Here is a 12230-nt window from a genome sequence, read left to right on the forward strand (position 1 = left end):
CTAGACCTCTCCATCTGTACTGGAGTAACTCATTCAGGATATCGTGTAACGGGCCTGGATCAGAGTGTTGACCCTCATACTGAGTAATGAGGTGCTGGATCATATACATACCCACCAGTCGTTGCTCGGCTGGGGGCAGTTTCAGAAACATTTGTGCCACTATTTCGTCTGGAAAAGTGGTAGAATCAGTAATCCATCGGACTGCTGATCGGACTAATTCTTGTTCATGCATGGTGCTTAACTTGCTATAACCGACTCGTGATTTCAGAATGTGATCGGTAGCTTGAAATACTTGTTCTAGAGAACAAGGCTCTCGTTCTGGTGCTGGATGATGAAAAATAGACTTGGGTTCTAGACGTAAATGGCGATCTGGAAATCTGGATTTCCCTACATACGCTATTCTGGCGGGATTCTCGTCTTCCTCTTCAGGATCAGAGATACTTTCTTTCTCACTTACTTGTGCTGCTTTACGCTGTTCGTGTAACCTTACTATTTCTTTACGAATTTTCTTGTACATACTTTCCATGGCACTAATGGTCTTGTGCTTACCCTCGGCTATATTATCACTCCACCTTGTCAGGATTCTCATTTCGGCGGGATCTTTAGACGGGTAATCTTGTTCTCTTATTAGACAATTGATCAGGAACTTTAATATCATGAGCTGAATCTCGGCTTTCCTTTGAGACATGATCTCGCCAATACTTTCTGGATCATCCCCTGTACGGATGAAACGATATATTCTGTCTAGATCTTCTTTCATATTTGGTAAGGTGACTAGATACTCGGTCACCCTTCTTACGCGTACGGAATATAAAACCATATTATATTCGCCTGGAACTGAATCATAAACACATTCGGCAAGGGCTTGTCTGATTTCTGTAACAGACTTATTACTTTTAGGAGTACGCTGTGATGCTTGAGCATGTAATTCGAGTGCTGATAAACGTTTGTGTGGCGGCGGGGTTTGAGGAGGACCTCCTCCTGCGGCCCCTAGACTAGAATCGTCGACTGACATTCTTCGTGCTTGCAGGGTCGGTAATTGTAACGTGGGCTGAACTTGTATGGCAGGCTGACCCGGGGGTACCGTAACAGGTACTCCGGTGTCTGGAGGAACGGGAAGTGCCTGATTTACAGGGACTAGCGGAGCGCGAACAGGATTTGCATATTCTGGAACTGTGTCGTCCAAATAGGACGAAATAAAAATATCAGCTGCGGTCGGTTTGTGACGTAGCTTGGTCGGAACTAATGGTGGCGGGAAATTACTGGGTGCCTCTGGGGTCGCTTTTGGCGAGCCTTCGGCAAGGAGAGGATACATACCCTTAATAAGGGCATGCCTCTGTCTGTCTGACTGTTCGGCTTTAACTTGTTCACCTATCTCGATTAATTCTCTTTCTTGGGTTCGTTCTTGGGATTCTCTACTTAACTCTGACTTTCTGACTTCCTTTTCCGTTCTTCTATGCGCTTCCTTACGCCATAACTCGATGGCATCTTTCTGTGACTGTCTGGCTTTCTTTTTCCATAATGCTTCTTCTACTCGCATGATACATTCGGCATCCCATGTACCCGATACGGGCCATCTATACTTTTCTTCTAACTGTTTGGTATACTCTACCCATAAATCTAGATACAATATGGCGCTTATGCCATGTTTCTGATACATAAAGTGACCTGGACTGTCCCTAGGCGGAACAGGAACTGCTGCTTCCAGCAGACCCTTTCTAGTTTTTAACTGACGTAACTTGGAAAAGAGCGGCATTCTAAACTTGAATCGGAACACAATACAATACACGAAAAACAATAACAATTGGGGAAACAATTCAGGCATACCACGACATTGGAAATACATTAAACAACATTATAAATAACAGTTCGAACAGAATACTACCTGAAAATACTGAAAACAGAACAGAATTCTCGAGAACGGAACAGACTAGAGTTACTGGATGCACTGCTATAACAGTACGGAACATACCGGTCCCATAAAGGAACACATCAAGACCCGTATCCACCTAGGTGAACACTTCGTTTGTGAGCTTGGGTACCACCAACCCACGGACCAGAGTCAATTTAGACTGACCCTGTCTAGACACTACCCCAGCAATGGTACTCACCGGGCAGCACGGAACGGAAGGCCTCGGACGGGACTGGACTACGACGACGAACTTCGGACTTCGGACTTCAGTTACGGGTGGACCTCCGGATACCTCGGACCTTGGACTCTCGGCTTGGGCTCTGGTCGGGACTCGCCGCGTTCCTCCACCGTCTCGTTCGGATGCTGGACCGCCTCCTCCGTCTCCTCCGTGGGCCTGAGGGATACTTGAAGCAGAAATATCTGCCAGGTGCACGGTATGGTTCCGTCACGACTGCAGAGGGTCAGGGGGTCGGCGTGGCTTCACCGACGCGTGGGGAAAGGGCAAGTCCCTGTTCGGGCGCCATTATGTGGTAAATAAATAAATAATACCCTATTTTTGGATGAATGAATGAATAACAGATAGCTCAATAAAATAAGAGTCAAGATTCGAGGTAGTAGGAGTTTCTGCAGGTTTATTACAGCATAAGGACAGGATCAGGACAACCTGCATAGGAACAGGATGACAGGGGAAAAGAGGCCCGGCAGCTGCCGGGGCTTGGTCTGGGATGAGCGCGCTAACATTCAATAACAAGACATTCATTTATATACATAACGCAAACACATAGCATTACATTGCAGTAGGCGTAGCAGTGGGTGGAGCAGAAGGCATGACGTGTAGCAGTCGCGAGAGATAACAGTAAAAAGAGGTGTAACTGGGAGTTTACTTAGACATGTGAAGTAAAACGTAACAGAATATGTCATGAATGGGCGGACACATAGGAGGGGGCTACCTAAGGAGCCGGGACCTCTAACCTAATGGTGCGCGAAAACTGACAATGACGTGTTACTAGGAGAAGCTGGGGGCTACGAACTCTGTGCTAGGAGCAGAGACTAGAGTCTGGAGGGTCGGAGCGACATGTACCTAAACCCTATCTGGTATCTAATGTTTAGGGAACATGTTGATATAAACTAGAAGTCATGAGGGGAGAGGCTAACTTGATTCTAAGACTGGACCATGCATTATTCTACATGAAATGCGTGATGAAGAATACTAAATGACCATTAAATACAGTATTTCTCTAACAGGGAGACGAGAAGGCTAGACAACGACGGAAACTATTGATGCAGTTCAGTAGCTTAGGAATGCAAAGGAGGAGGACTGAACTGATAGCTGGAACTATAACATACTTTTGACAGACTTAGAGGCAGGGCCGGGCTGCACCGGGCAGTGCGAGGCAGGAAGTAAGTGAAAGGTCGAGGATACAGGTGGGGGCTGTATCGCTCCTCAGCGAGGCTTTCAGGAGACAGGAGCTGAATCCAGGGTCCGGGCCCTTTTGAGGCCTAGAAACGGGGACTTTATAATGGAATAACGTGCACACTGAGAAACGTGGCAACATTATTTTACATAGGCCTGATATTCGTAGTATTCACGAGGACTGGAAACTAACATATTAGAGGTGGACACAACTGTAATTGCGTCATTAATCAGAAATGGGGAATAACATATGCATATTGGTCATGCATACATAACATATGATGGATGGGGCGTAGGGACACAGAACATGGCAAAATTTACTTTTCCACAGGCCTCTAGTAGCTTTCAGGACCACTCCTGCACAGACTTCAGGGCCATGGTTCAGCAGTCGGAGTACAACTTGGAGTCATGGTCGCACTCCAGGCCGTAAAGGCACAGGCAGTGGGGATCAGTCACCGACGTCAGTCGAATACAGCAACTGCAGGCCTTGAAGCCAGGCATCCCTCTTGCACCAGGAGCCGATGGACTCAAAAAACGAAGTCGACAAAAGTCGAGAAAAATATCTGTCAAAAAGTGACTGGAGATGCCCCTCTCTCCGGATCTGCGCTTGCTGGCGTGGAAAAAGAATGAACTGACGTCAGCGTGCGAGGGAGGCATCTATGTAGCTGCTGCAACATCATCCCAGCGACCACGACGCCGAACACGGAGTCGACCAACACCACCTTCTAACGCACAGAGTACTGCAGACGAAAAACTTTCCGGATCCAGTCTGACGCCTGTGGGGAATTCTAAGGTAAGGAATCTATAACTAACTGTGTCTTTCAGATGTACAAATACATAGTTACTCAACATTGAAGGCAAGACCTTAGCCATAGATCTAGGTTCAAACAGATGACTTCATTCAATTATACTTATCTCTATGTCCCAAAGATTGACACTGTCTCATCTTCTGCATCAGTGCAGTTAATTTCATATCAGTGCAGTTGTGGACTGCAGCTGCTCTGCACCATCTATAGTATCTCTTCTCGAAATAGCACACGTTCTAGGTTATGACTCCTTCCCCATCAGCTGGCTCTCCAACACATTAATCTGGTATCTTGGAGGGTGAGATCTAATATACCAAATACCTAAAAGGCCTTTCCACATTTCTACCCTGCCTACTGCAAAGGGGTGTTACACAATCGCTTCCAAAAAATACTTTTTCTTTGCTTCCAACACAACCTTGCCATCCTACTCAACCTTCACTGCTTTGACTTTCAAATGTCCCTGTTTGACAAATACTTGTCAGGAAATTCTGCCTAGAGGTAGATGCATCTATGCTCTAAATCACTGTAGACCCTCAAAGGTCAGTTTCCTTAATTCCACTGCCAGCATTATTGTACACAGGTGTGCTTGGTCTTTGTTCCGCTGATATTTCTCTTCAGACTGAATGCTTAGGTTACACTACCCTTTCACTTTGCCTCTACTTTGGCTAGTCATGCTGCTGCAGCTTGCACTATGCACTAGTCTGCTGGTAGTATACTTGAAAACTGAACAGGTAGTTTGTATGATTACATTGTCCTTGATTATTCTACAGGATGGTACCATCATTCTGCAGCACTGCTCTTTGGGGTGGTGGATGATCTTCATAGTCTACCCAAATCCTATCATGGTTTCTCCTCAATGCATAAGCATAAATGAGGTTGTTAGGTTTCTGCTACTCAGTGGAGGCAGAAGAATTCCTGTTTTCCGTGTCATGTGGATATTGGCACCGTCGGGAGTCAAAATGTTTAAGCCTTCTTTAAACAGCTTAAAGTTGGATCCATATCAATTATTCTCAGGCATTTGAGGACAATTGTAACGTTCTGACTCATGAAGTAGGGTTCAATATCAAAAATGCATAAGTTGTAGAACAACCAACTGAGGGAGCTGTTCACAAAAGTAAATTTACTCATGAATAAATCTGCATCTGTAAGTTTACTCTTGTACGTTTGAGTAATGTTACTGTGTCAAATGTTACTATCTCAACTCTTTTCAGTAGAAATATGTGTAAACATGGCTCACTCACATCAGGAACCCACTTTTCACATGCTCTCCCTTGGAGAAGAGGCGCTGGATCTGTCAATTGTGACTCCAATGCAGTTGCGCTTTAATCCCAGCTTCACCTGCCCTGGATTACCGCAGTATTTGATCCTGGGCAAGTTACTATTTCCATGTGACTATTTTTCCTTATTACAAGGCAAGCATTAAGGTGCAAACGGCTATAAATATTAATTTACAGGCAAAACGATATGTAATAGATGAAATAAAAATAAACATCATTTTGTACAACTGAACGTCTCAGTTAAAAACAAGAATAAACATTAAAAATGTCTTGTAGTTTATCTAAGGGTTAAACTACAAGACATTTTTTATGTTTATTTTTTTTTTTAATTGGGGCGTTCAGTTGTACAAAATGTCTTCTTGGTTATATATAAGGTAACAAAAATGCTTAACATTTATTATAACTTTCCAACATGTTGCAGAGAAGCCACCATGCTCTACAACATACCTTAAAAATATTGGAGAAGCTAATAGCTCTGGCTAAACATGTATACGGTCCAAAAGACGAGACCTATTGGCATCGCCAATGCTTGTTATACATATGGACAATTATAAAGTGGTACCACGATCTGAGAGGGCCTAATTTGGCTACCATGTTAAATACATTTGTCAACACAGAGCCCCACAGATTTTAAGCCTCAAGAAAAATATCAACAGGTACCCCATTGGGTCCAGAGGCCTTCAATGAGCAGGTCTGTTCCAAGGCTTGCTCTCTTCCTCTATTTCAACATTTAGAAAAGGATTAATCTGCTCCTGCATATTATAATGATCAATCGCGGTCTCATTTACATTTACAAAGACATTTCGAAAATGCTTGACCCCCCCCCCGTCCTCCTCTATGTGGACATCTAGCTAGGGATAACCCCTCATCTCTTAAGAATTGGGCGTTCACCACCTTCCAAAACTCTAGACTGTCTCTTCTCTCGAATGCCTGCCATAGATCTCTCATGCTTTTTCTTTCAGACTTCTTAAACAAGTCCACCTCGCCTTCTTGTAGCTAGTGAGTAGGCCCCAAATTAACAAAAGATCCCTGGGCACCCCATGCAATGCTTTGATGAGGTTAGAAGAGGGTTAGTGCACATTGCATCAAAGCACTGCACTTGCGGGGGCTCTCTGCTTCTGCATGGTCGTATTACTTATCATCAGAATCCATATGACTAAGATCCTATTTAATGAGTTCCGATATATACTATAATTAAACTGAAGGATCGGGTCTCCATCAGAATCCATCACTCCACACACTGATTTCCCTACTAAATGATAAATTCTAATATTAAAATCTCCCAATATAATGAGATTCAGCGGTTTATGATGTTGGGAGTTAGCCTCATTAATTGCCCACTCCCCTTCATTTACCACAGATTCCATTTTATCCTCAAAATGATGATTATAATAATTTATAATGATCAAATCCCATTCCCCCTCCCCTCACACATCAAATGATGGAAATAGGGAGAGTCATTAAAAAAAAATTCAAAATCAATACTGGCAGTATTCGCCTCCTCTTGCCCTTCCAGCTCTAGATGGCATTGCCGGGGTATGGCAAGATCTACACCCATACAAGGAGATTGGCGCCACCTCCCATGTTTCCTGGAGGCATATGATATCATATTTGGCTATCTCTCCTATCCAGTTTATGTCATCTGTTTTATGGCTGAGTTCTGCTATACTCCATCTTATCACATTGATGTTTCCTTGCCCCACTACCTCCTTATGGCCACCCGTTCAGAAAGCGACCTCTGGTCCCCATTCTTCCCCATCATAATGCCCCTCCCTGGGAGTCAGTCACAGCCCTCTAAACTCTCTAGTGCAGCTAACCTATTTCGAGTACAGAATTCAGTAATTCATTTGAAAGAATAAAAATTGGGGTAGGAGCACGTAGTTACCATAATGTTATTCGCCTCTTCTGCAATTCTGCGCAAGTCATGAGATTTGTAAACTAACCCTAAAGTAAAGCATATATCTGCGAACCCTCTGATTGTACACTAGGTAGTTGACCTAACAGGTGCCTCGCCAGCCCTGGGCTATCAAAGGTTTAGGACGATACAGTTCCCAGAGATGGTTTAAGCAGGTCCTACTCACGAAACTCTCCTTGCCATAAGGATATGTCTATGTAAAAACACGCCCATTCTAGCAAATTTGGTCAACCAATGAAGTGATTTGTCCATGAGTTGCTCTCTGGATTCAGACTGTGACTTTCTTAGCACGGGTACATTGACCAGAATCAGCACATATGGGCATGCTGCAGGCGAGGGGCATACCATCTCACCCCTTGTTTCCACCCCCTCCCCATGGCACGTTCTTCACTAACACCCACCTCCTTAGTAGGCATTCTTCTTCCATCCATATGTGGTAAGGGGGTTGGATAGTGTGTACGGTACCCTGGATAGTGATAGTGGAACTGCCCATGAGCCTGATTCCTGCAAGAGGGACGACTTATCTTTAGTAATTATACCTGTGAACTTCCCTATATAACTACCTCCTCTGTCGCTTAGGGTAATATCTTGATACTGTACTTCTGATCTTTGCTGTACATGTAATTGTGTAGGTATTTGCTGAGAAGACTGCTGTGGTTCCACCCCTGACCTACCCTCCCCCCCACCCTCCTTCACCCTGCACTGGTTCAAATACCCTTGAATGTGGATTCAAGGCACTCAGAGCAGTACTAGTAGTGGCAGTTAGAGGATGTGTCTGAGTCTCCGCCCTGCTCAATTAATTGCGCTAAGCGTTGCTCTATAAGCTTTTCAAAGGGTGAATCGGAGTTATTAAAACACTTTCCAGTCTTAAATATAAATCATTCAAATTTACAATGTTCGACTACTTTGTCTGGGACTGTGGAGAAAGTTCAATTACAGGCCCCTTTTTCGATTTCCTAGCTTTAGAGGCCTGCTGTTTCCTAGGGCTGCCTCTTTTCCTTATTACGGGTGGCTCCACCGGTGAAATAGGGATAATTTTATTTTGCCCAACCTGAGTAACAGGAACTTCAACAGGTGAGTCCTCTCCTTCGGTAAATCGCCTTAGCGGAGGAGCCCCACTGTCTGAAGGCCAAAAGCGCTGTATTCACGGATGTTTAGCTTATCGCTTTTAGATCCCACAGTGCAGAAGCAACGGGAGAACAGGTGGCTGGGGCTGAAGTCCAGTAGCGAGGCCTTATACAGACAGGAGGACATCTTGGAGGTCCGATATCCCGTGCTAAACGAGGACACACCCTGGGTGGTTCATTGTCCATTCCGCTCCCGCCCAAAATCCGGCTGCTAATTAACTGATGGGTCAGAGTAGTCAGATTCCATTGCTTTGGAGTCCGCCTTCCCAGAAAATGGGGCAGCCAGAGGTGCAAACTTAAGTGATGAATTCTTTAGGAGACTTGGCGAGCTGAGAACAGCTCTGAACACCCCGGATGCCTGCAGCTGTAAGAGATTCCAGGGAGTGCTCCTGATCTTCTAATGCCTGAAGTGGGAATAGGGGAGGGTGGTATACCATGCTCCTGTGTAAAAGGCAACTCTTGTGTCGAGCTTAACTGCAAGCAGCACTTCATTTAATGGTGAAGCTGTTGATTCCAAGTGCCTATGTTTTAATTTTTTTTTCTCTTGTGCCGCAAGGTGGGAGTGGGCTGTATAAGAATGCATCCGAGTTGGAGGCAGGCCATCTTCCCATCCACCTTCTAAACTGAATGAGAGTCAGGCTCAAACTGAGGGAAGAAGGGGTCCGGTGCTAAATCGGCCCTGCTAGGCTGGAATTGAAAAACAAAAGGTAACTACAGGAAGTTCTAGACTCTATCCCTTAGTGTAAACCCCTGGTATCACAGAAGACGGCGGCTTGCAATGACTCATGCCGAAAGAGGGAGATGTGCTTCACCTCTCTGTGAATGAATCAACGCCTCATGCCCAGAAGGAGAAACTAAATCAATCAAATGGTGCAACAGGAGTCCAGGACCGCTGCATCCAGACTCGGGGGAGACCATACAGTGCAACACTGTCGTAGCAAGAGACGGTTTGGTCTCACATGGGCCCTGGCATTTGGAGTGCCTCCTTCCCTTGAGCCTGATAAGTTGGTTCTGGGTGAAATCGATGCCAAGAACTGGAGAACAATAGGTTGCCACTGTGCACTTTCACTAATTCTAGGCTTTCTCTTCACAATACTTGAGTTGGGCCGATCTGGATAACCCCCATACTGGAGGTGCAGGGACCTTGGAGAGGTGATCCATAGGCCACACCTGGTTTCTGAGCCTCCATACTCACCTATGAATTCGTCTTCCTAATGAAGTAATGTAAATATCTCCATCTGTGTGTACACACTAGTTATTTGAAGTCTTAATGTTATGCAACCTGAGAGAAGAAAACTCCCTTGCAAAATTGAAGAGAGTATATATTAAAGGTTTTATTTCTTTTTTACCAACAGTCATAATATGCCTTCAACTTTTCAGTTTCATTAAGCGCTGGCATCTTTTTGCTTACTGATTGACCACTAAGTCGGTGCCAACAGGTTTTCAAACACAAATTTCCATAAGAACAGACATGATATAGTTCACTTAGTTACAGAAAAGACAAACCAGGAGTCAAAGTCCTACATATCATGAAGCCGTCACCATTTGGAACAATCAATGCTTAATACACTTTCAACTGAGGTATCGGCATTTATGCACTGTGCCTCGCCTCAGGAAAGCATACATCACTATTCATGAAAACAATGATTCCAGTTTGCCTCTCGAAAAGAGGTAGCAATACTCCCATTGAATAAATCATAAGAGAGAGCATAGGTCTGTACTGAACACCAAACAAAATTAGGGTCTATGTAACCTGGAATAGAGCTACTCTAGGCTGTCGAACAGGAATGGGGGATTCAGTGGCAATGTTGGTTACATAAAACAGCTCGGAAATTATTGGCTGGTAGAAACGTGTTATATGATTAGTCAAAAGAAACGAATAAAAAAATAAAAATAAAAAAATACCTGTGTTGGAACGGGCTGGCCAGCAAACAGCGCTTTGTAGGCAGAGGCAGCAACAGACAAAGCACCTTTTACAAGTCCTCCAGCAATACTGCTTCCATTGGGTCTACAGGAGAAGGTATATATTCAATGAGGTGAACCATAAATTGTGAATAATTGGTGATTAACACACTGTGATAAGAAAGCACCAACACAAGTTTTTTTCCAGGAAAATCTGTGTAAATTCTAGTGCATGTTAGCTGCTTGCCTGACAGCCATGGAAAAAGGCATAACAAGAAAGTTGTGATATCGCGCCTCATAACACGCTTCTAACGTTTCAACTTTCTGTAAACAGGTGCTCCTATATTACATAGAACCAGGTGCCTTTATGCATCTCGCAGTACTTACATGCCTTGCTGTCCATCCCAAGTACTGCCTGGGTGCTGTCTGCAGCTGGATAACGCTATCCAGGCTTGCGCTACTTATCACGCCACCTTGCATAAGAACCCCCATAGGAGGCACTGCTTTCTAAGTAAAAGCAGCCAAGCTCTGGAACGCACTACCAGCCAGCATTAGAAGCAACCAGGAGCATATACACTTCGGAAGACAGTTGAAAACACGGATATTTTCTAAATAACTGCACCACCTGCATCCAAGCAAAAAGAGTCCAGAAACAGTCAGACCCTGAAACACAATCCTCAGCTTACAACCCACGAATTACAAACAACTCAACTAGCTAAATGATTTCATTTTGCAGTTAAGCAAAAAAGAGCTGACTTGTGGGTCATCATGACATTATATAGTTATGGACTTCAATATATAATTGCCATAGTCCACAAGAATACTAAAACCAGAATACGCGGCGGTCAGTAGCTACTATGAGGGTTGTCCATTACCAGCACTGTAAAGACAAAAAACAAATATTACCAAATGAAGAGATATGGAATTACTACAGCAATCTGTCACACAATACTGGACAGTTTTTGAGGACTTTAATATGATCCATTCTCTGCAGGTCGCATTTGGCTATACAGTTTCATAGCTTCTTTACATCTCACATAGACACTAAAATATGGGATGATAACAAAAATGCCCATCCCTACAGATCACTCCACTTCGGTCTCCTGCCAACATCGCCAGCTAAGAACCAAACTATACACAAAATCTCAGTTCAGAAAATCCAGTGCAGCAACCAGCTAACCAGATGTATATGATATGAAATAGCAGTAAGGGACCTGCAGGGCCCTTCAAAGCCAACAGCACACTTAAAAGCATAAAACTGTGCATCTGTCTCTTACACTTCATCATTCAACAAATTGCTACGCGTTGCACCCCATAACACGATAACCACACCTCAGTGGTAATCACGCACAACATGGAAACACTTCCCACAAAGGACAAACAAAAACAACATAATTCCAACCACACACCTTATATAGGGTAGCATACTAAAGTAAGCAAGCGTTTCAGCGCCCCACATAGGTGTAATAAGCGCTATATATGTGCTGCAATACAATTAATTCAGCAGCATCCTGAGCCTGCCTTTACGTGCATGAGTAATGAACATCATTTCACAGCACTTAAATATTATTGGAGGGAAGAAGCCACAATAGGCCAGATCTCAATTAGACTAACAGGCAATAACATGCATTTTTACGAGAAGACTCATCACGTGAGTAATGATTACAGAAAGCAGAAGCAGTGCCCATGCTGCTAAACTACAAATGCCTGATTTGAACATGTTTTTGAAAAACAATCAATGGCACCTCAGCTCTGGTGGAAAGTGTTAAGCCTGTTAGTCCACCGGACTGTCCATCTAACAACAGTGCGCTCAAACACGTGTTCTTTAAAGAAGAAAATACCAGAGTCTGACAATGCCCACCTTATGCCAACTATTT

General features: G+C 44.0%; 1 protein-coding gene across 7 annotated transcripts in view; it reads right to left on the bottom strand.

Moving 5' to 3' along the window:
- NBR1 (NBR1 autophagy cargo receptor) overlaps positions 1 to 12230 on the bottom strand; it is a 657239-nt gene that overhangs the window by 20149 nt on the left and 624860 nt on the right. For 5 of the 7 annotated variants that reach the window (XM_078645308.1, XM_078645311.1, XM_078645309.1 and 2 more), the window contains one exon: positions 10357 to 10459. The exons of the other annotated variants lie outside the window; for them this stretch is intronic. In XM_078645308.1, the coding sequence (XP_078501434.1) occupies positions 10357 to 10459 (103 nt within the window). The remainder of the gene's footprint in view (positions 1 to 10356; positions 10460 to 12230) is intronic. 7 annotated transcript variants of the gene reach the window in all.

Source organism: Lissotriton helveticus, chromosome 5_1 (assembly GCF_964261635.1).
Source record: "Lissotriton helveticus chromosome 5_1, aLisHel1.1, whole genome shotgun sequence".
Lineage (NCBI taxonomy): Eukaryota > Metazoa > Chordata > Amphibia > Caudata > Salamandridae > Lissotriton > Lissotriton helveticus.